This window comes from Oryzias latipes, chromosome 14 (assembly GCF_053564925.1).
Source record: "Oryzias latipes strain Hd-rR chromosome 14, Olatipes_Hd-rR_3.1".
NCBI lineage: Eukaryota > Metazoa > Chordata > Actinopteri > Beloniformes > Adrianichthyidae > Oryzias > Oryzias latipes.
In genome coordinates, this window is record NC_136250.1 from 10004369 (window position 1) to 10028983 (window position 24615).

A 24615-nucleotide genomic window follows, 5' to 3' on the forward strand; every position below is an offset into this window, starting at 1 on the left:
AAAGTTTGACAATAAAAACTAAAGTAGAATTGAACACAGCATAAAACCTGAAGTCCTGAAAGACTCATTTCTGGAGTATCTCCACCTTCGTACGCTCTTAGTGAACTGATTTAACCTTTGAAGACCTTTGAAGACCAAAATATTTTTGGGTCTTTGTTTTTCTTAATTTTATTTTTTATTAATTTTTCATTTTTTTTGAAAAGGGGCTTATGTTGGTTCATTTAAAAACAATGGCGGTTGGAAATCTTTATGGTAATACGGCAGGTCAATTCTGCTCTGGGCAGTACATCACTCAAGAATGTCAAAGGGTTTTAATACTGAAAGAATTCTCTGTCCCCAGTAGCTCCTCGCATGTCCTCCAGAAGCTGACTGGTTGCAGATATTTCCAGCTCTGCTGCTTCCCTCTGAAGAAGTCCATGGCTGGAGGTGTAAGAATCTTTGTTGATCCCACCTTTAGGCTCAACTGAACTTGTTGCATCAAAGAAACCCCCATGGCTGCACTTTCCTGGTAACCCTTGTGCTATCCTAGGCACTTTACCATTGGGAGATGGGTCATCTAGACCCACTAGACAGTGCTCTGACCCTTTTTTCTTCAATGATTTGTGATCTTCACTGGTGTCCATGGATTGCATGAAATCTTTCCACCTTTATCCACCTTTGTCATGGTAGGGAGAACACGTCAATGTAAGGGTGGGGTCATCTAAGATAGCACAAGGGATAATCATCGAAACAAAACCAAAAATAAATAAAACTGTAGAATTCTCAGCTTCCCAAGTAAAAGCACAACTACTATACTTATCACAGCAAACGAACAAATGGACACTTGATTTATATATTTAAACAAAAAAAATAGTAAAGCTAAAGTGAACATTGATGTCACTGATTTCACTACCTCAACACAAGGTGCATGAACCAAAAAAAAAATATTCTTTAACACATTTTTGTGAATCAGGATAATTTTGTGAATAAAAATGCTGGTTTCCCTTAGGGGGTCCTGGCTCGTACCTGGGGTTGGGGCAGGGGGGTGCCCAGAACTCCTGGGCGGTGGGGTGCTTGTCTGGGGCTGTGGGCGCTCTTTTGGGGCAGCCCCCCTCCCGGCGCGGCGGGGGGCTGCTCTCCTGGTTGGGCAGGAGCTGCACTCTCTGTCCCCCCATGCCTCCCTGCTCTCTGGCTCTGGGGGCCCCCATGGCGGTCCTGCTGGCCCTGGCCTGGGTGGCGGATGTGATCACTTGGGGGGCGGTTGTCCTCTATCTGCTACCGTGCGTGGGTTGGGGGGTTCTAGCTGATGCTGGTGCTGTGGCGGGGCTCTTGGTGTGGGGATGGCTGGGCACTCTCACTCTTTCCTTTACATTCCATCCTCCATTTTAGAAGAACATGAACACTCACTCAAGCACAGGTGTTAGCTCACCTTTGCTCTAATGTTTAGGTTGATTGAATGAAATATTTCACACTAGTTGGTTTGAAGGTATAAGTATGCGTGTGTAAACAATATTTGTATTGTGTACATGTTGACATGTGAACATTTTTGGAGCCAACAGGTGTGTTGATTACATTTGAGTGTTTGTGTGGACAGGCCCCGCCCTTATAGACTTGTATTACATCTGAACCTCACCGTAATGAGTATAACCATCCAGAAACTTGTTGCTTTATGCTGCTTCATGGTTTTATTTCCCCCTTTCTATTATCACCCTCCTATCCCCCCCCTCTCTAACATCCCTTTCTCTTCCTCCCTCCTTTCCTTTTCTGTCCGGTCCAACACAAAAGAGTTTCAAATATGATTAAAATGAATAAAGTTTGGCCTTGAGTACAAAAGGGGTTTATTCAGACATACCTCTGGTTTGTCTGAAGATTCCTAACCCCTGTTGTTAAAGTAAAATATGTCCATCACAAGAGGCCTTCAGCTCTCATCTGTTTGCCCAGATGTTGGACAGGACAAGTTAAAAATAAATAAATAAATAAAAGGAAGTGTTTATTTTAACTTATTACATTATTGTATTTTAAAAGAAATGACAATAGTCAAGTAAGAGAAAACTTTTACTAATCAAATACTATACTTCATCATTAGCATTAGAACAAATCTCATTAAAATTAAATACAAAAATTTATTTTTTAATTTTATACACAAACCTTATGCCCCCTACCGCAAAACCTTAATAAGAAAAAGTAGCCACATATTCAAGGTTGATTATAGAACTACTATAAACCGTATGCAGATGTAGGAATATAAAAGAAAAAAAAATCAAATATCATGACAATGTCAAAATGTAAACCTTTGATTTAATTTTTATAGATAATTTTTTTAATTTCTCTTAGTTTTTTAACTTATTAAAAATATTACTTGTGCTGAGATTCACCAATTTATTTCATTCTCAGATGAATACAATTATGCAGTGACTATATGCAAAATTCCTTTGCTGCAGTTTGATGAAAATCATACCATCTTTGTGTGAGCGCTAACTAATTGTTAACGCCTTGTGGCCGATCTGCTACAACATCAAAAACTCTGGAAAATATAGAAATTAATCTCAATGCATCTTACAGCCCAACATAAGCCCCAAAATTATGACACTGAGGCAAAGAAGAGAGGGCTGGACAGCTCCAGATGATGAAGCTGTTGTTGATGAACTTGGCTTGATTGTTGGACTGAATGTTGTGCTTACATTTGGGGCAACAGAGTAACTACAGACTTCCACATTACCCACTCGATCTACAACCACCAGCTGCACGTTAGGCGAGCAGCAGGATGCGTTGTAGGATACCAGCGTCACGTTGGCTGTTGTCATATTGAAGTTTAAGATGCCGTCGCCTTCTCTGAGACAGATGCTATCGATCCCAGTTCCATTTTCTCCGTCGGCCGCTTGGACAGAGAGCTCCCATGTAGACTGGTTGCAGCTGTCACTGCAGTTGGACTGGAGACTAAGCAACTGGCAAACTGGAGGAGAAAAATCTGTCACCTGAAGGTGGAAGAAAAAGGAAAGATTACCACAAATTTAAAAAATATAGGTATAAATATTATGTATAGCAATGTAGTCTTCTATCTCAAATGGACCTTTGGAAGAACAGTGAGACGCAGCACATCATAGTTGGCGTCTGCACCTCCTGGAGCTCCAGCTTCTATGGTCAGTGTGACACCAGTACCAGACTGGGAGGCCAGAGGTGCTGTGATACTTGCAGTTCCGTTGGCACTACCTCCACTTTCCAGAGTTAAACTGTATGGGAAGGTTAAATTATAACCTTGGTCATTGGTAGCTTTGATGACAAAGTTTCCTCCTTTGCCTGTGGTCGTCACAGAAAAGGGAATGAGGAGCGGAGTTCCAGGCTCTAAGACACTTCCTGTATCAGACTGAAAACAAACAGATCAAAAGAACATGCTAAAAAGACAAATAAACAACTTTTATTTGAGTTAAATGGTTTTGACACATCTTCTTACCAAAGTAACAGTTACGCAAGAGGCTCTGAGGCTGGTTGAAGACTGCCTCTGGAATGTCATTGAGGATTCTCTCGAGGTTGTACTGTTGGTGCTCTGTCCCTTCACTAATACCACAAACTCAACTGATGGTATCTTGTCAAAATGGACTAAGTATTGTCCTCCACCCTGAGCCTCCACATGACCATTAACCTGCCCTGACCCTGAGGATTCAACCAAAGTGACTTCTGTTACAGTGGAGATGTCAGCTTCAAGTAGAACAACCTGCAAACTGGTGTTGCTGCCTTTAAAGGAAAGAAAAACAGGTCAAACTAAAAAGCTGGGAAACTCCCTCAAACAAAATAAAAGCACAGGAAAGGGCTTTTTTTTAACCTGCTGTTGGACGATTTTCAACTAGATCAAATCCTCCTAATGGGCCCTTAGATTGCTTAACAAAGCTAAAGATGAAATCAATAGGACTCTGACCTGTAAATAGAAAAAAATATATATATATACAAGGAACATTGTCCTTTACATCTTTCAGTCATACAAAACAGGGGGTCAGTCATAGTGCACCACATGGCTCTGTGCTTGGTCAGTTTTTTTTCCCATTTGCTTGCTTTGATTAAAGTGGTTTGCATTTTTAAGTGCATACATTTCCATTGTCATGCTGCTGATACTCAGCCATACTCATCTAATCGATACATGCAGATTTACAATTATGTCAGGGCTCTGAAGGCTAGATTTTTTTTTCGTAAATCCAGTTGAAATTGAAAAGGTTGCCTTTAATAGCTGAATGGATGCCATGAGTCTTTCTCCTGTGCGGCTATGAAGACTCTCAACATTCTTTGATTATAATCATCGAAAATGTATATATACACTCACTGGCCATTTTATGTGGTACACCTTGGTAGTACTAAGTTGGACCCCCTTTTGCCATCAGAACTATCTCAATCCTTCGTGGCACAGATTCAAGAAGGTGCTGGAAACATTCCTTGGAGAGTTTGGTAGCATCACACAGTTACTTCAAATTTGTTGGCTAGTCATCCAGAATGCCAATCTCCCGTTTCACCAATTCCCAAAGTTGCTCTATTGCGTAGAGATCTCATGACTGTGTCTGTCATTTGAGAACTCATTGTCATGTTCAAGAAACCAGCCAGAGATGATTTCATGTTATCCTGCTGGAAGCAGCCATCAGAAGATGGTACACTAAGGTCAGAAAGGGATGGCCTTGATCAACAACAACACTCGTGTAGGCAGTGGCATTGTAACAATGCTCAATTGGAACTAAGAGGCCCAAAGTCCCCCAACAAAATTGAGACAAGGCAAGATGGATCCATGGTTTCATGTAGTTTGGGGCAAATTCTGAAATGGATACTCATCAGACCAGGCAACGTTTATCCAATCTTCTATTGTCCAGTTTTGGTGAGCCTGTGTGAATTGTAGCCTCAGTTTTGTGTTCCTAGGAGTGGCACCAGATGTGATCTTCTGCTGCTGTAGCCCATCTGCCTCAATGTTGGATGTGTTGTGCGTTCAAAGATGCTCTTCTGCAGACCTCAGATGTAACCAGTAGTTATTTGAGTTACTGTTGCTTTTCTATCTATATGGAACCAGTCTGATCATTCTCCTCTGACATCTGGCACCAACAATGCATTACAGTGCCACGGCACAGATGGAAGTATCCAGCTTCTGATGGCTACTTCCAGCAGGATAACCCGGCATGTCATAAAGCTGGAATCAACTCACTCTGGTGTCTTGAACATGATAACTATCACTGTCCTCAAATGGCCTCCACAGTCACCAGATCTCAACCCAATAGAGAGACTTTGGGATGTGGTGGAACGGCAGATTGGCATCATGGATGTGCAGTTGACAAATCTGCAGCAACTGTGTGATGCTTTCATGTCAATTAGGACCAAACTCTCTGAGGAATGTTTCCAGTACCTATTTGAAGCTATGCCACAAAGGAATAAGGCAATTCTGAAGTTAAAAGGGGTCCAACCTGGTACTTAGAGACTTTTGCTATTTGATTTAATCAGACACTCAAGATAAACTTTTTTTCAGAAGAAAAATTCTATAAATATTTGATTTCAGCATTGTTAGGTGTCTCACCTACAACCCTCAGGGTATAGGGATTTGTTGACGTTTGTCTCAATTCCCACAATCCAACTTGGCCCCGCAACCGCAGAGTCCGTAAGTTTCCCACCAACTCAGCTGTGATGATTGATGGCCCTTTGAAGGTGCTATTATGAAGCTCACCTAGAAATTAAAGTGTATTATGATCAATATAGTGAATGAAACTATGAGAAAGTTTTTTTTTTTTTTTGCTGTGGTTTATGAATCACTTTTAGTTATTTTTTTCAAGACACAGATCTCAGTGCTGCCGCCAAAATGTGCCAAGATTTTTTTTTTAATTTTGAAGTGTGATTGGATCACCTATGAAATTAAAAAAGAATGTATGTAACTTTAATTGATCAAAACCGTCACCTGAAGGATTGACAAGCGTGTAGTTGACAGAGCTTCCAGTGATGTAAATGATCAGATTAGTTAATGTCTCATCCACAATGAAAGTGTAATTTTCCGCCTTCCCAAAATTTCTATTTGCTTGCAGAAGGGTCACCTGGGATACAAATTGAACAAAAGGGACAGATGGACATTTTATGTACAATAGAATTAGCTGCTGCAAATATTGAGAGCATGTATTAATACCAGAGAATAGCTTGTGGACTCTGTGATTATGCTGGTAGCCTGGAGCAGCTGAGTTTTGGAAACTTGAATAGCTTGTCCTCCTGAAGCCTGAGCCAGATCTCTGTACAGCTGAGAATCTGACCTCACCACCCGCTGGTTCTGCTGTTGCTGTTGGTTTTCATTAGCTTCTCTGCGACGACGGAGCCCTGGTATGTTGGTTATCATGAAGTTCACCTGAATGATTGATCAGGACATGATGAAGCTGCAGAATAAAGTTGTCTTTTGATGATGGCCAACAACATATTCATTTTTTGTTAGCTAGGCTGCACGGTGGCGCAGTGGTTAGCGCTCTTGCCTCACAGCAAGAAGGCCCCCCGGTTCAAGTCCCGGCTGGGGGATGTGAAAAAACAACATCAATGGGGGACCTTTCTGTGTGGAGTTTGCATGTTCTCCCCGTGCATGCGTGGGTTTTCTCCGGGATCTCTGGCTTCCTCCCACCGTCCAAAAACATGCTTCATAGGTTGATTGGCAACTCTAAATTGTCCATAGGTGTGAGTGTGAGAGTGAATGGATGTGTGATTGAGGATATTCTACCCTGTGACAGACTGGCGACCAGTCCAGGGCATCCCTTGCCTACGCCCAAGTGGCCAGGATAGGCTCCGGCAACCCCGTGACCCCGAAAGGGAAAAACGGTCAAGAAGATGAATGAATGATGAATGAATGAATGAATAAAACATTACAGCTCCTTTGACTTAATTCACTCGGTACAATATATGTTGTTGTCCACCTCCTGGCATATGCTTTTAGGGGTCGCCACAGCAAATCTGCTTCTACTGAGTCGAACAGGTGATTTGGAAGAGATTTTTATTCCAGATGCCCTTCTTGACACAATTTGTATTTCATCTGGGCTGGGGACCGGCACAGGGGGACCCAGATAGTGGGAACCCTTGTGGCTATATAGTTGGGCAGTAGCGCAAAGGGTTTTGTCCAAGGACCCACACTGGATGAAGTTCATAGTGGCCCCTGGGAAGCAAACTCTGGTTGGTTTCCCATGTGCCAGTCCTACACACAGCCAACCAATCCAACCAACCCCTGAGATGGGATATCACGCCCTCACGTGTCTGGCTGAAGGCACAGAAGTAAACCTGAGGTTCTACAATACATCAATTCCCGCTGCGATGTGAGACCCAAGCCCACTAAGTGTTCACAAACCAGCGGCACAACCATGAACACCCAAGACTCGAGCTCTGTCTCAGAGTTAAGACTTTTGATATGTTAAGCCCCCATTTACACATTACAGAACTTTTCAATCGGCCTGGAATAAAGAAAGACTGAAGAGAGCCTGGGTAACCACAGACACCCACACACCACAGTCCTTTTAGCCGGATGGATCAAAGCCATCAGTTAGGAGACATGGCGACATCTCTTATATTGCCGCTAAGAAAGCGTCATTGTTCATTTGTTCGAGGGTCCATCTCCAAATGGCATTGTTTTCCCCTAAAACAGTCTCCCAAGCACAAAGGCCCCACACAAAAATAAGAGCATTTTTGCATTGTATTTGTGTTACATAAGTTCAAATAAAGGTGTCCTCTGCAAAAAAAACAAAAACAAAAGCAAAGCTTCTATCATGCTCCACAGTGGCCGCATGAGGCCGTTCCTGGCCAGCACTCTAGAGGGTGACAGTGCTGCAAGTCAGCCAGTTGGCACATGCACCCTTCGTTTGGGTCGTGAGAGGAAGCAGCTCCTTAGTGGCCTCTTCTGGGGCAGAGTTGGGTCGAACACTGTGAAGAGTTGAGTGAAAAAAGCTTGAAACGAGTATCGCAAGTTGACTCCGAGGTCCCACTCTGCTAAGTCCCATCGCTTGGCTGGCACGTCAAAAAAACCTTCCTTGAAGGGGAACAAAATGAAGTCTGCACCAAGCAAGAAACATCCGGCAGTCCTCAGCAGTCTCATCAGTAGCCCCATAAAAAAGCTCCAGTAACCCCAGCCAGACATGTTGAGATAGAGACAGAGACTGACATAGAGGGGTGTGCTCCAGTTGGAAGAGACAGTCGTGGTTTATTAACAACATGAACATATTAATGCTGACTCAAGCAGCATTGTATTTTTTTTCATTTTTCAAGGTAAATAGGATTGATTGCATTTCAAAAATAGTGTATCAAAGATCTCTTAACAGCATCTTGGTGTATGGAACTACTCACGACTGTCTTGCTCTGCTCTATCAGTGCAATCACTGTGTTCTTCAGACATTCATCTTTGGCAGGCGCATCAGTGAAGAGGAAGATCTCAGAATTAGGAGGAGAGCCAGTTAGAGCCAGCTGAAAAAATGTCAAACAGAAGATGGACCTTCTAGAATATCAAAAGTTAGACAATAAAAACTAAAGTAGAATTGAACACAGCATAAAACCTGAAGTCCTGAAAGACTCATTTCTGGAGTATCTCCACCTCCGTACGGTGTTAGGGAATTGATATAACCTTTGAAGACTTTGGGGTCTGTAGTCTTCATCAAAGGCCCAAAATCTGTCAGACACACGAGAGAAAAGACACATTATAGTTTTTGTTTTTTCTTAATTTACTCTTTTTTTTAAAAAAAGGGAACTATGTTGGTTCATTTAAAAACAAATGTCAGAACAGAACATATGATTTATTTTACAGGATTTTAAATTGCAGTTCGAGGAACACACCTGGATCATTGAAAGGTACAAGAATGTAGAGTGAAGGCTCATCCTCTGTTCCAACCTTACTATCAATTACAGTTGAAGTGACGGTCCGTACTGCTGCAATGTCGTCACCCATACTTCTTGTTGTGTCCACCACAAAACAAAGAGCCTTATTTGATCCCTTTGAGATTCCCATCAACCTAGGGAATTAAAAAATTGAGTTTGGAAATGCTTACGGTAATACGGCAGGTCAATTCTGCTCTGGGCAGTACATCACTCAAGACTGTCAAAGGGTTTTAATACTGAAGGAATTCTCTGTCCCCAGTAGCTCCTCGAATGTCCTCCAGAAGCTGACTGGTTGCAGATATTGCCAGCTCTGCTGCTTCCCTGTGAAGATGTCCATGGCTGGAGGTGTAAGAATCTTTGTTGATCCCACCTTTAGGCTTAGCTGAACTTATTGCATCAAGGAAACCCCCATGGCTGCACTTTCCTGATAATCATGGAAACAAAACCAAAAAAAAATTAGACCTTAGAGAATTCTCAGCTTTCTAAGTAAAAGCACAAATACTGTACATAAATGAGCAAATGGACACTTAATTTAAATATTTAAACAAAACAGATAGTAAAGCTAAAGTGAACACTGATGTAACCACTTCCACCACCTCAACACAAGGGGCATAAACCAAAAAAACAATATTCTTTAACAATATTCTTACCGCATGAATCAGGATAATTTTGTCAATAAAAATGCTGGTTTTAGTAGAGTATTGTTTTTTTTACCTTTCGGTTTGTTCCCAGACCAAGGCCAAACAAGAGCGTATCCAGATGTCAAAATATTTCCTGCTATTATATCCTCCAAAATGTTGTTGCTGCAGTCGTCCCCATTACAGCTACGACAGGTTGCAGTGGTTTTAGCTGCAGAGAAACATGAAATTCTAGGCATTGTTTTTGACTCATAAATGTTAAAAAAATTGTCTAAGTTGTGGTTTTACCTGCAATTTTTCCAATGTTGGCGTTCTTTCTGATCATATTTATGTTTGGAAATTTGTTTCCTAATTCAACCCAGTTGCTGTGACTGTAGAAATCCTGCAGGTGTAAATGTGGATGGAAAAAAATATTTTGTGCAACTGACTGTTATAAAAATCAATCAAGTAATAATCTGGAATAAGTGCATTTTGCCAAATGCAACAAAACTAGACAGTCACAATATATTACTTACTTTTTCTAGTAATCTTGTTTTTCTATTCTGTAATGTAGTATCTATTTTAGCTTCCATTCAGGGACAAATTACCAGTAAATTAACTAATTTCTTTTTCAGTTAGAAAAAGTCTGCAACCTGGGGCCCTGAAGCCACATGTGGCTCTTTATCTCTCCATGGTGCCTCTCTAGCTAAAGAAAAGTAAAAGAAAAGTCATTTTTTTAAAGGGTTACCAAATTAGCATTTATTTTATTTAGATAAATTAAGTTTATAAATATGTGCTTAGTTTAAAGCACATGTTGTATAATTTTATGCTGCAAGACAATAGTTAGTAACCATTTTGGCACAGGGTGTTTTTTATTTTGAAAGAAAATGATACGAGCTTTTGCCAAACGTCGCACATTTTGAGAATGTGCTAGTTTCTCTTTATATTTCTGTTTGTATTTACGCCTAAACAGAAATATAATTCAAATAAATTGTCGAAAAAAACAAACAATGAATGCAAAGCATTCTCAAATTTTCCTCAAGGGAAAGTTGGATTTTGCAGCTCCTACTTGGTTTGATCAGTAATCAAGCCCAAATGGCTCTTATACTGTTTAAACCCTTGTGCTATCCTAGGCACTTTAACATTGGGAGTTGGGTCATCTAGACCCACTAGACAGTGTTCTGAACCTCTTTTCTTCAATGATTTGTGATCTTCACTGGTGTCCATGGATTACATGAAATCTTTCCACCTTTATCCACCTTTGTCATGGTAGGGAGAACATGTCAATGCAAGGGTGGGGTCATCTAAGATAGCACAAGGGTTAAGGTTGCAGAACCCTGAGCATAAAAGCATAAAATTGCCCCTAAAGCGACATCAAAGAGAAAAAAATCAAAGTAAAAAAAAAACTTACTGGGGCTGTACCAGTAAGTTTTTTGTATTTTTACTTTAATTTTTTTCTTCAATGTCCCTTTACGGGCTCCGTACTCTAGCCTGGAAGCAACACAACACTCAGTTGGAACTCAATGTTTAATTCAAGATTTGTTAAATCAACACTGAATTTACAGGTATAAAAAAATGATTGTTCAGACTTTGAAGTATGGTTTTAGACCATAAAATGGATTGTGAGAAAATACCTAAATACCTGTAAGGTGTGGAGTATCCCTCCCAGGTTTAATCTTGCTGCCAAATAATTTTGCCTCTTGTTGGCAGCCTTTACTGCTGACAAACCATCTGTGATGAGCCTCTGTCCTTCTACTAAAAGCTCATCATTACAGTGGTAACGGGCATCAAGGAAATGACGAAAATCTGTGGCCGCATTCATGCTTTGGATGAGACCGATGTTAAAAAGAAAAAATTTGTAGGACTTCGGAGCTTCACATGCATCAGCAATGGACTTGGCAGTGAAAGGTTGGGCCTGAAACACACATATTTATGTCTATAATTCAAAGTAATATGCAATTTTCAATTGACAATTCAATTTGCTATTTAATCATTTTCTAATTTGCAATTCAACATGCAAATCAGGCTTGGAATATGAAAATACACTTTGCAATTTATAATTCTGTATTAACATTTACAATTTGACATTATTTAAAAATGAAATACTAAATGTGTTAAATAAAAACCAAATCAATTGCATCATAAACTGTCATTGGTTTTTAATGCAATTATTCAAATGACAAAGCAATTAGCAATTTACAATTCAATATGCAATTGGATCATTCATTTTGAAAAGGTATTTTGCAATTTACCATTCAATACAAAAAATTTGATTTTGCTTCAATTCAAATTTTTATTTTTACATTTGTAAGATTTAATTTTGATTATTGATATTGAATTTCAAATTGGAAAATGAATTTTTTAAATTCCGTCTTAAAATTGCAAATTGAATTGTCAATTGAGAATAACACATTACCCATAAATTAAGACAAAAAAACGTCCATACAGCTACATTACACTAGAGGGCGCTGTTTTGCAATTTCTTTTTAATTTTGAGTCAAAAACACCATGGCAAATTCAAATGCACTAGATTTTAAGTTACAATTAATAAATTGTAACTTAAAATAAACTTGAAAGGTAAGTTTTTAATGTTGTATAGTAATGATGTATAGTAAATTGCATTGTATTTTCAAAATGCAAAACTGAATTGCACATTGAATTGTACATTGCATTGCCATTTGAATTATGGTATCAAAAAGCAATAACAATTCAAAATATAACTGATTTTGTTTTCATTTAATATTTTATTTTTAAGTTTTTTTATAGTTAACTGTAATTTTTTTAAATAATGTATTCTTAATTTTTTTAAATTATATAATTTTTATATTTTTATATTTCCAAGCCTGAGTTACATATTGAATTGTCAATTCCAAAAAATTTTTCCATAGTTTTGCATGAAAAATTGAATAAATTCCATATTTAATGCTGAAGAGAATATGAAACCAAACAAATGCAAGGTTTTTGATGACATCACAGTTTTACAATCTTACAGGAAAAGTGAAGTCCCTCCCCTCAGCCAGAGCCAGAGCTCTGCAGACCTGAGCTGTAACATCCAGGAGTGCTCTTTCAGTGATTGTTTGATGAGTAAAAGAGTTTTCACGAAATATACCAAAACTAAGAGCTCCACTCTGTAAATAGAGAAGATACAACCATGCCAGCGACAACATGATTGCACAGCCTATAAAAAAAGGGAGAATAGAAGAATATTACTACCTCATAGTTAAAAAAAAAAAAAAAAACGTTTTTTCTCTCTTTCCCGCTTTAGAAAGAATTCTCCTCATTTTTGTTTACTATCCACTTTTTTTGTACAACTCAGACCAAACTTCAAGACCTGAAAAGCTTCTCACACAACTTTTAGCCAGATGGAAATTCCTTTTTCTGTTAGAAACAAAGGAAACACACACGTTAGGAATGATTTAACATATCTGGTATGTGGTTTTATAGAAAAGCATTTAGGAGATTTGAAATATTTTTAAATGGAAATAACTGAAAGTGCTTGGATTAATGCATAAATTGATTTGTATTTTTTGTAATATCATTTTGTGTTAATTTTGTTAAAAGTCAGTCAATAACTTTAAAAGACGAAAGATCTTCTTTCTCTTTCGGCTTTTCCCATCAGGGGTCGCCACAGCGAAACAACTCTCCTTCTAGGATGAGTCGCATGGTTAACTTGGCAAGGTTATACTCCTGCAAAAATGCAGAAATAAAGTCTGACATTTTACTTACACAGTTTGTCAATTTTCAAAGAAAACAAATCAGCTTAAACCCTCCTGTTATGTTACGGGTCAAATTGACCCGTTTTAAAGTTTGAACATGTAGGAAAAATAGTTAATAGTCTTTTTTCACCATGAAACTTCTACTGCTTGCCTTAATTAGTGTAATCAACATATATTAGGAAAATGGTTCATCTACCATCTATGCAACCACCCCCTATATATCACATAGATACTGTCCGGGTCAATTTGACCCAGCAGTCAAACTGGAGGTACAAGGATGTCTTATTATATTAGTATTCCTTTATTTGCAGCTGTGAGATGTATTTCACCCCAATCACACACATAGACACACACACACAGGTGCATAGGTGTTATGACTTTTGACAGGAACCATTGATGTTCTCGTGGGAAAACTAAACTAAACATTCAGCGGACACTCAACAGGGGAGGGGCAAAACATATAAAAGATTCTCTGCATGGGAGTCCTTCCAACATTACACAGGCAGACCTTTGCAAAATGAGCAGCAGAAGCAGAAAGATGACAGTCCAGGAGGCTCTGGAAGTCATCACTGATCATGATCAGAAGAAGACCATCTTGAGCTAAATTCTGATTCTAATAATTCTGATTTTGAACCAGATGAGGGAATTGTTATTCCTGTTCCTCCAAGCAAGACATTCATGTCAAAGAATGGTGAAATACATTGGTCTTCATCCTCAAATATGTGTCAGACAAACCTGTCTGCAGAAAACTTAATAAAAGTGCCAGGGCCCACTAGGATGGCAGTGACTCATGTGACCATGTCAATTCAATTCAATTCAGTTTAATTTGTATAGCCAAAATTCACAACAACAGTCATCTCGATGGGCTTTGTGCTGGTAATTGAGAAAGTAAAACATAAAATCAAAAGGATCATGAATACATAGAATTCATTAGGAAAATAAACTGACATCCCTCCCCTTAGATCCCCCTTCGCGGTAAGAAAAATCTCCTAAAAAAAACGGATTCTGGGAAAAACGAAGAAACCTCTTTGGTGCCCACATGAAAGAGGGATCCTCCCCCAGGACAGACAGGCGATTTACCAGAACTCATTGAGAAGAATTAATTTATCTAACCCTAAAACTACATATTTAAAGTCCAGCAGATGAGCTTCATCCAGACAGAGTTGGGGCGACGGCCGGGGGCGCGAGTCGAGCCAGAGACAGGATCCAGGTCAAGACAAGCATGACCTGTGCAAAATTAATTTGCATATTTTGCACAGTGTGATGACTGGTCACTCTTGTGCTGTGTATATGTACAGACAAACACAAAACTTCATATTGCAATTGCTTGTCTGTTGTATTGTGATTTTGTTTTTTTTCTGGTTCACAGTGCATGTTTGAAAAACAAAATTTCAAGATTATGTTTCAATGTTATGTAAAAGTATTGTATTTTATATGGTGGTCTTTCTAAAGTAATACAGTAGTGAAAAATTAAAAAAAAGTTTGAACATGTATACTTTTAAGAAAAACGAGTGACTTATCTAATAATTGAACCACTTCCTGTTAGACGTAAAGAACACCATTTCACTAAATATTGATAGAATAATTAGTAATGGAGTTAGTAATGAAATATTCACACTGCTTGTTTGGATTTCAGACATTTTTTAATTAATAAAAAATGCCCCGGGTCAAATTGACCCAGGAACATGTTCCTCACAAATGAACATAACAGGAGGGGTTAAAGTGAACCTTTTACAATTCTATTGATTTTTAATAAAAGTTTATTGCAATATGCAATAATTTCACATTGAATTTATTAAATGGAATAAAATACAACAGCAAGACCACTCTGTGACAGCCAGTTGTTGGAGTGCATGAGAGGAAGCCAGCATTTGTACCTTCAAACATCTATTATTCAAGAAAGAATTATTAAATAATTACCAGCAGACTGTACAAAATCCCTCTGAGATGTCCAATTTTTCAAAACATATCATTAAAATATATTTAAATAATATATATTAAATATTAAGCTGCCACATTCTGATTACAGACACCGAAGCTAAGGTGCTAACTCCAAAAGAGAAACTATTTGTGGGAAGAAAAAAAACAGTTTTTGTAAAATACCTGCAGAAAAATCCACAAAGGTAACTTTTCTTCATCTCTAAATGCCTTTTGTTTTCTTGTCTTCCTGTAAAAGTGGCCCTTGATACACAAATCATTTTTTTAATAGTAAGGAGCATTTTTATTTTTGCAAATCGCTCACGATTTCACTGATGTCAGAATGTGGGAAGTTCAATTCAATTCAATTCAATTCAATTCAATTTTATTTGTATAGCCCAAAATCACAACAATAGTCGTCTCAATGGGCTTCGTACCGGTAATTGTAAAGTAGATATAAAATGATTATGATCATGAATACATATAATTCAATAGGAATATTCTAAACTGTACTCAAATAAACAGACTAACCTAAACTAGTTATTCCTGCCCTTAGACCCTCCTTTGTGCAAAGGAAAAATGCCTAAAAAAACAGGTACAGAATAAAAGAAAAAACCTCAGGGGTGTCCACATGAAGGAGGGATCCTCCCCCAGGACGGACAGGCGATGTACCAGAACTCTTAGAGAACTATTAGCTCATATAACTCTTCAACTGCATGTTTAAATAGGAAGTACTGGTATGTGTTCAATTTCTCTGTCCCACATGAATTATAGACATTGAGGAAAAAATGTAGATCTTTTTTTAATGATTTTCCATAACTGAATTCATTTGAAAAATAAAAATAAAAAGGTGATACATTTCTAAAATGAACGAAACAAAATGCATCAAGAACATACAACAAACCATTTGTAGTGTAATAACCATTTAATAATCACATTGAGGGACCAAAAGTTAAAATACTGATTGATTTGATATGATTTAAGTGGGCATATCAGTCATGCACTGATGTGCTCAGCCCACAAGGGCTTATATGACACTGGAAAACAAGATGCAGAAGAAAAAAAATATATATATACATACACACACACACACACACACACACACACACACACACACACACACACACACACACACACACACACACACACACACACGCACACACACACACACACATATATATATATAAAATATATATATATATATATATATATATATATATATATATAATATATATATATAAAATATATATATATATTTGCAACTTACCATTAAGTTTTTGAATTTTAAAGATTTAAAGAGAGAGAGAGAAACAAGCCCATCACAAAAATACAATAACCTCCTTAGTCAGAGTCTAACAGATTACAAAGTGTCCATTCTAATTGTCCATGCCTTTGACACAAAATTTGCCAAACAAAAAAATTCATTTTCAAAAAGCCAACGTAAAATGTTATCTTCAGATAACCAAAACAAATCGGGACATTTATTTTCTATTGCCTAATACAAACAAAGTCTCTGTTTTCGTACAAAGGACGATAAAACAAAAAATGAAATTCAACCTCCACCACTTGCAGCTCAGACCTCACAGTCTTTCCTGCTCAGGAACACCTTCAAAGCGCCCTTCTTCCACCTGTAGGGGGAGCATTCCTGCTCTAAGTTGAGCACATGAGGATCTTTGTCCTCTTTTTAAGTTGTACATAACATATGGCTCAGCACAAAATGTATCCTTAATTTGCAAATAAGTTCGTAGTTTTGGTTTTTGAAGCAGTTTCATTTTCCAGCCTTTATCATAATAACCAACTAAAGTTTACTTAAAGGCCCGTACACACCACACCGGGACGAATTTCGCCCGCGATTTTCGCCGACGTTTAACGCCTCGTGACTAAACAAGGGCACCAATGTGAGTGTGCACATCGACGCGAAAAAACGCCACGCGTCAAAGCGTCACTTTTTTAAAAACGCCTCGGGTTCGTTTTTTTGGTTTGACGCACCGCGTCGAAAACTATACGACCAATGAGAATGGCGCTTTTGCTCACGTGTCTGGAGCTTCTGAAGTTACAGTAAAACACAACTTGGGGGCGCTCAAACACAAAACTGCCTTTCTGAGCACATATACCAGCGGAGAACATAGACGCCAAGTAGAGTCTACACTGCCGCAAAGAAATAATGACGGAAATTCTAAAATATCCCGAACCAAGCACTAGTTGGAACTACTGGTGCTTGAAATATTCATGTTTTCTTTGTATGATTCTGACAAGCGCGTAAATACTCGCTCTCTTCTTCTGAGTGAAAAGCGACTTTAAGAAGCGTAAAGTTGCGCAGCGCCACCTTGTGTACAGGAGTATTTCTGTTTTACATTAAGCGCCATCTAATGTCAGGGAAGGAAATTGCATGTTCGCTAGGCGCATCGTCAGCGAAAATCGCCTGGGTGTGAACACAAAAAACGTGGCGAATAACGCCTGGCGAATATTCTTCCCGGTGTGTACGGGCCTTAACATTAACAATCTTACATTTCAAACATTAAAAAAAATAATGATTGTAGGTTCACAGAGGACATAATGTTAAATACATCATTACACCAGGGATAAATATGAGCTCTATCCCAATCAAACATTTTACACGCAAGTTTCTCTGCAGGTAAAGCAACTAGCCGGTTCCATAATCTGAGAACTTCTGCTCTTTGTTTGATCACACAATGTTGCCACCACATGTCCCCCTCTATGGCGGCTTTAGTGGTGAACCTGTGTACACCCAGAAAGTATCTCATTGCCCTGTTTTGAACCTTATAACACTCAGGAGCGTATTCATAACCCCAGACTCCTGGGGTATAAAATAACACAGATCCCACCGTGGCATCATACAATTTACTAAACGTGTCAAAACTTAACTCAGGACAGACCTTCATCTTATTTTTCACTGCACCAAGCGCCCTCCCAGCAGAATCTGATAACAGCTGTTTTCTTTCTGAGAACATCATATTTTTATGAAAAACAAAACCAAGATATTTAGAAGTATCTATATACATAAAAGTACAGTGGTGGACAAAATTGTTGGTACCCCTCAGTTAAAGAAAGAATGTCCACAATGCTCACTGAAATGACTTGAAACGTTCAAAAGTAACAATAGATTAAAATTTATTGAAAATTAAATAATCAAATCAGGCATTACTTTTGAGTTGTTGATTAACAGAATTGTTTAAAAAAACAAAATGATGGTACCCACAACTTAATATTTTGTTGCACAACCTTTTGAGGCAATCGCTGCAATTAAACGGTTTCTGTATTTGTCAATGAGCCTTCTGCACCTGTCGACAGGTATTATGGCCCACTCCTCATGAGCAAACTCCTCCAGTTGTCTCAGGTTTGACGGATGTCTTCTCCAAATGGCATGTTTCAGCTCCTTCCACAGTTGTTCAATGGGATTCAGATCTGGGCTCATAGAAGGCCACTTCAGAATAGTCCAACGCTTTTCTCTTAGCCATTCTTGGGTGTTTTTGGCTGTGTGTTTTGGATCGTTGTCCTGTTAGAAGACCCGTGACCTGCAACTGAGACCAAGCTTTCTGACACTAGGCAGCACGTTTCTATCCAGAATGCCTTGATAATCTTGAGATTTCATTTGACCTTGCACAACTTCAAGACACCCTGTGCCAGATGCAGCAAAGCAGCCCCAAAACAGAACTGAGCCTCCTCCATGTTTCACAGTAGGGACAGTGTTCTTTTCGTTGTATGCTTCATTTTTGGGTCTACCAACATAGAGCTGATGTGCCTTACCAAAAAGCTCCAGTTAGTCTCATCTGTCCAAAGGACATTTTCCCAGAAGCTTTGTGGCTTGTCAACATGCATTTTTGCAAATTCCAGTCTCTCTTTTTATGATTTCCTTTCAACAGTGGTGTCCTCCTTGGTCGTCTCCCATGAAGTCCACTCTGGCGCAAACAACCACGAATGGTGCGATCTGACACTGATGTACCTTGATCTAAGAGTTCACCTTTAATGTCTTTGGAGGTTGTTCTGGGCTCTTTGGATACAGTTCGAATTATCCGTCTCCTCACTTTGTCACCAATAGGCTCCGTGCACGAAAGTAAGGAGTTCTACTTCCGCTGCCTTGAGTGTGAGGCCGACCATTTCCGGCTTGCGACTTCTATAGCAGCGACACGGCAGATTTTGATTGCGAAAGATGGTATATTTCACCCGTTTTCTACAAACAAGGTCTCCCGAAAATCGACGTGAACGACATCTACGGGATTGTCGACCAGTGCGTGGTTACGGGCAAAATATCGTGTCGAAAATACCGAAAAGGAAATGTGTCCCGTTGTAAACAAACCTTTGCTGTCACATTTATGCAGCAGCTCGGTAACATACGAGGCGATCTTCCAAACGTGCTTTTATTAATTTTATGAATATTATGAAGTGCCTGTTCGCTCTCATTTTATATTTAATCCTTGTGGTCAGTGCTTTTTTTGTGGAAGAAGAACAGAACTGAAGAACAACCCAGTGTTAGGAGAGGCTAACAACACGGGCTAACAACATCAGCCTTTATTTGTCGGGGCACAATTAGAAGCACAATTCCATGTGTCGTGATTTTTTGAACAGTTTCTAAGGACTGAGCGGCATTTCTGCTCTGAAAAGCTCACACACTGCCCCGTGACGGCTGTGTAAGCTGGCCGCTCGAGCTCTGCTCTGTCCTCGCGAGTCCGGCAGCCGCTAACCCAGAGTGGCGGCTCGGCTCGCAGTCCGAATTCTCACACATAACAAAACGCACACGTAACAAAGCACCCTCCCCTCAAACACATTAATAAATCCAGCTGCTCTGCTCATTCAGAGAGGTTCACTCGGTCCACTGGCTCCGGAGCCCGAACGCAGAGCTCGGATGCCGGGTCCAGACGTCAGTGAGCACGCACCCCCCGCATCTCCCTCGTGAGGGGTGAAAGAGACGGGAGAGCCAGCGGGGCGAGAGCTGAGCGGGGCGTCTGCAGAGCCGCTGGTCGGTCCCGTATGAGCTCACAAGCTTTCTCTCAGCGAAACACCGTCTATGCATGACGTAACCCAGATCAATAGTGACACACGATCGGAATGACCGTTTACATGAACAACGATCGGTATACCCAGCTATCTCGATCGGAAAGAAATTTTGATCCGAACGAGTCTGACCGGGGCAAAGTATTCCGAACGGCGTGTTTACATGACGCATTTTCTTTCCGATTGCTGCAAATACGAAACACGACTAGTCTTGCTTGGGGTGAAGTCCTCCCGCTGTGTTCACCATCCATTCGGCTCTCACCGACACATCTACTGGAAAGTTATGAAAGCTTATATTAGTACTGTTGTACTTTGACCAATTCGCACACGGGTACACAACAGTGTTGTGATGTCATTGTCACGCGTTGAAACACCAAACGCCTCTCTTTTACCCGAAATCCGCTCCTTTTTACTCAAAACTAGCAACTCAACAAAACTCCCCACAACAATAACACGACCAACAGGAAATTGTCGGCCTCACACTCGAAACACGGAAGTTAACCGGAAGTTCTGTCGTGCACGTAGTCTATTTTCCTCTTCCGGCCACGTCCAGGGAGGTTGGCTACCGTCCAGTGGGTCTTTAACGTCTGAATAACATGTGCCACTGTCGTCACAGGAACTTCAAGCTGCTTAGAGATGGTTGTAGCCTTTACCTTCACGATGTTTGTCTATAATTTTGTTTCTAATGTCCTGGGACATTCTCTCCTTGGCTTTCTGTTGTCCATGTTCAGTGTGGTACACACCTTTTCACCAAACAGCAACGTGACTATTTGTCTCCCTTTAAATAGGCAGACTGACTGATTATGAGTTTGAAAACAGCTGTGATGTCAATTAAAGGACATACCTGAGTTCATCATGACCCCCTGGGCAAAAAGTTCTCATTCTTTTATAGAGGTACCATCATATTTGTCCAGCCCTATTTCCTTAGTTTTTTTTTTTAATAATTCAGTTAATCAACAACTCAAAAGTAATGGCTGATTTTGATTATTTAATTTTCAATAAATTTCAATTTATTATTTTTGAAAGTTTCAAGTCATTTCTTGAGCATTGTGGACTTTCTTTAACTGAGGGGTACCAACAATTTTGTCCGCCACTGTAGTTTTACTAAAATAAAACTGAGAATTACTTGTACAAAAGGCTTTCTAAAATGAACTACAGTATTTGTATTTTATCATCATTGATAGAGTCTCCATTTGTTACACCATTCATCCATTGTATTTAACATTCCTTGTAACTTTATTTCCTCATCAGCTATCAAAACAATATCATCAGCATAAAGTAATATGCTCAAGTTCCAATTATTAATATCAATCCCTAAGTTAGTTTTCTTAATTTCTTGAGCTAAATCATTGACATAGATAGCAAAAAGGGTTGGGGAAAGAACATTTAACTCCAAATGGTGTAGGAAATCAACCTTTTTTAGGTCATTCACCTATACACAGGCTAATGGAGCCTTGAACAGAGCTTTAATTGCTTTATAAAACTTACCATTAATACCATACATGAGTAATTTATATTCTAGAAGATCTGTTTATCCAGTCACATGCTTTTTTAAGATTCACAAAACAAACAAAGGTACTTTTACTGTCTTGAAGTCTAGCTCTCACCACGGAGGACAAAACATAAATATGGTCAATACACGCTCTATTTCTCCTGAATCCATTCTGACAGTCCAGTAAGGTTGTTTTCTTTAACATATTCCTTTATTGCTTTTATAGTTCTGTTTTGGTCTATTTTTATCCATTTCTTTATATAAAACGTTACAAAACCATCCATAACAATGGTTCAGATTTTCCTGTGTTTGCTTACCTTCCCTCATCTGAAGACCAATTTCACATAGAGACTAACAACAGACTTCTGACTCCAGAAAATTAACAGGCAGTTTTCTGCTTTTTATTTTGTAAACCAACTTGCATTTTATTTATAAAATTTGTTTCAATGGTTTTAAGATGCAAATAGAGCACTGGATGATCAGGGAGTTTACTTCTTTCATCAATTAGGTTAATCAGATAGGACTCGTTGCTTTTTACCAGCTCCAAAGGGGTGAGAACTTTAAATTCAACACACTCATTCAAACCAGTGTGCGGGGTGACAATGTAGTCCACCACAGCTTTACCCTTAAAGGATATAGAGGTGAAGCGATCATTCTCTGGATTTACCCTTCCATTCAAAACACAACATTTAGAGTCTTTAAGAGATTCAAAAAAAGCGTGTCCGTGATTGTTTGATACTGTGTCTAACACAACTCTTGAGGGAATATCATCCTCATCCACAAAGTCTTTTAAACATCCTATGCGACTATTCAAGTCTCCACATATATAAACAGAATCAGCATCTGATGCATAAATTAGTGAAAGTAAGTGGGCAAAAAAAACGATCAGCATTGTGCCCCCAAGTAGAGGTTTCAGGGGAAAAGTAGCATGAGATTGCTATAAACGAAAATTGACAAACCGTGCTCAAAACGTAAAGACAGAATCCCATCGTAGGTTTATCAATTCTCAAAGAAAAACTGTCCTAAAGAGTATTTTTCACAAATATTCCCACATCCCCAACAGCTTTTCTGTGCACAACCCGATTGTGTCCAATCCAGGTGGTAAAGCCATCCAGCTCCGGTATCAAATTAGATAGATAAGTCTCATTTAAAGAAATAATATCAGGCTCTAACGACATGAGAATCTGCGCTCTTAGTTCACAGTTATTCAGCGTCCAGCCGTTCACATTCCAGTGAACTAAAACAAATTCAGTACTCACAGGCTGAGCGTTGTCTTGTCACACTCCTGCCCCACGCTGCTCTGGACTGTTTGCTGTTTGGGCCCGTTTGATCAATGGCCAATAAATCCAATTGTAAGCTACGCATGATGGAAAATCCCAAGCATATGTGCATGCATATTGACAAATTATTATAAAAATAAATTGTTCAGTAACAGTAAAATATGCAAAGTTAACAATAAAAATGAATTAACATTGTCTGTGGACCTACCTGGTGCTTCACCGCTGTCCTGGTGGGAATGCTTCTGTGTTGCTGTCACCTGATTTTTTAATTCTTCATTTTTTCTAGGGTGGAGTCTGTATGGCAGAGCCCTCAGCAGAATTCAATGAGTTTAGAACAAATGGAATAAAACCTCACTCTCAGAGAACTGAAAGTAAACCCTGACCATGGAAAGATTTGCTTGTTCAAGGTGTGAAACCAAGTAACCCTTGTGCTATCCTAGGCACTTTAACATTGGGAGTTGGGTCATCTAGACCCACTAGACAGTGCTCTGAACCTTTTTTCTTCAATGATTTGTGATCTTCACTGGTGTCCATGGATTATATGAAATCTTTCCACCTTTATCCACCTTTGTCATGGTAGGGAGAACACGTCAATGGAAGGGTGGGGTCATCTAAGATAGCACAAGGGGTATCTAACTGACAAAAACAGATGATAGAAAAAAGAAAAGCTTGGCAAGATGACCTCAAATACTTATTTTTTTATTTATTGTGAACTGATCTAGATGTGATCCCCCCTGAACAGAGACCCCTTATATAATTATTATCAACCTTTATTTAACCAGGGAAAACCCATCGAGATCAAGATCTCTTTTGCAAGGGTGACCTGGCCAACAGGTCAGCTGCACACATCACAAAACAGAATAACACTATAAATTCAAATAATAGGATTGGATCTGTTACCATTTGAAGTTTACATTTTCAAATTAAAATACAGCAAATGACTGCAAAATGCTAAAGATCTAAGACAGGAGGTCTCATCCTGTTAGGATCACTCAGTTTTAGTTCTGTTGATGTCAGAAACTGTTGTGGAGCAGAAGAAGAGCCGTTTGGATGTTGTGGCTTCTTCTTTTTTGTTGAGAGGGGCTTCAGCCATTAAAAGCCCTTTGTTGTTATTTATGATTGTGTTAATAAAAAGCATATTGTTTTTCAATCAACACTTTTATGGCAGGAAATAAAAAAATTATCTGGATTTCCCCCCTTTCTTTTAAAAGTTTCTTTAATTGTACACTGAAAGTTTTTCTTTGTATTATCATATTTTGTTTCTCTTAGGAACAAACTGTCATGCATTTTTCATTTATCATCTCTTTATCTGTTAGTATACTAGGGCCTCATTGTCACTGTGCTAATCGCATGTTTTTAATATTTACTGTCAAAACATGCCCTACAAGTTCTCCATTATTTGTACTTCCAAGAACACAGTGGGTTATGACAAAAACACAAACATAAAGGAATGTTGTATCGTCATTGTGCGACATTATCTGTAAAGTCTCAAAAGGATTCATATTTTTTTGCACTTGAATTGTTGAGCTTTTAAAATCACATTCACTTTGATGTGTTTGCTGATGTCATGTTCCAGAAAGGACTGGCAACCTGCCCGGATAGGCTCCAGCAACCCTGTGACCCCAAAAGTCAGAAGAAAATGGATCAAATGAAATCAACAATTGTTTATAATGCACCTTTCATATGCATGTAACACAAAACACTTTACACAGTGAAACAAAAACCAAAGACTTACACTTATATATATATATATATATATA

At 39.0% G+C, this 24615-nt stretch overlaps 1 protein-coding gene across 1 annotated transcript; it reads right to left on the bottom strand.

Annotated features, from left to right (window-relative positions):
- Window positions 1-1979: 1979 nt before the first annotated feature.
- On the bottom strand, window positions 1980-12901 carry LOC111948678 (von Willebrand factor A domain-containing protein 7-like). The gene is made up of 15 exons (XM_078930742.1): window positions 12428-12901; window positions 11080-11352; window positions 9747-9840; window positions 9535-9669; window positions 9058-9244; window positions 8779-8954; window positions 8502-8614; window positions 8296-8412; window positions 6116-6328; window positions 5894-6026; window positions 5519-5665; window positions 3800-3892; window positions 3431-3711; window positions 3050-3343; window positions 1980-2954 (listed from the first exon to the last, which is right to left on the bottom strand). Exons 1-15 carry the CDS (start codon window positions 12602-12604, stop codon window positions 2526-2528), a joined length of 2862 nt encoding a protein of 953 aa, XP_078786868.1. The 5' UTR covers window positions 12605-12901; the 3' UTR covers window positions 1980-2525.
- Window positions 12902-24615: the final 11714 nt, after the last annotated feature.

Bases quoted from the DNA above. Each gene is read 5' to 3' on its own strand.
- LOC111948678 (XM_078930742.1), bottom strand. From the start codon at position 12,604: ATGTTGTCGCTGGCATGGTTGTATCTTCTCTATTTACAGAGTGGAGCT. The intron at 9,670-9,746 runs GTAAAACCACAA...GTTTCTCTGCAG, and splicing joins CAACATTGGAAAAATTGCAG to CTAAAACCACTGCAACCTGT. The intron at 5,666-5,893 runs GTGACGGTTTTG...TTTAATTTCTAG, and splicing joins CACGCTTGTCAATCCTTCAG to GTGAGCTTCATAATAGCACC.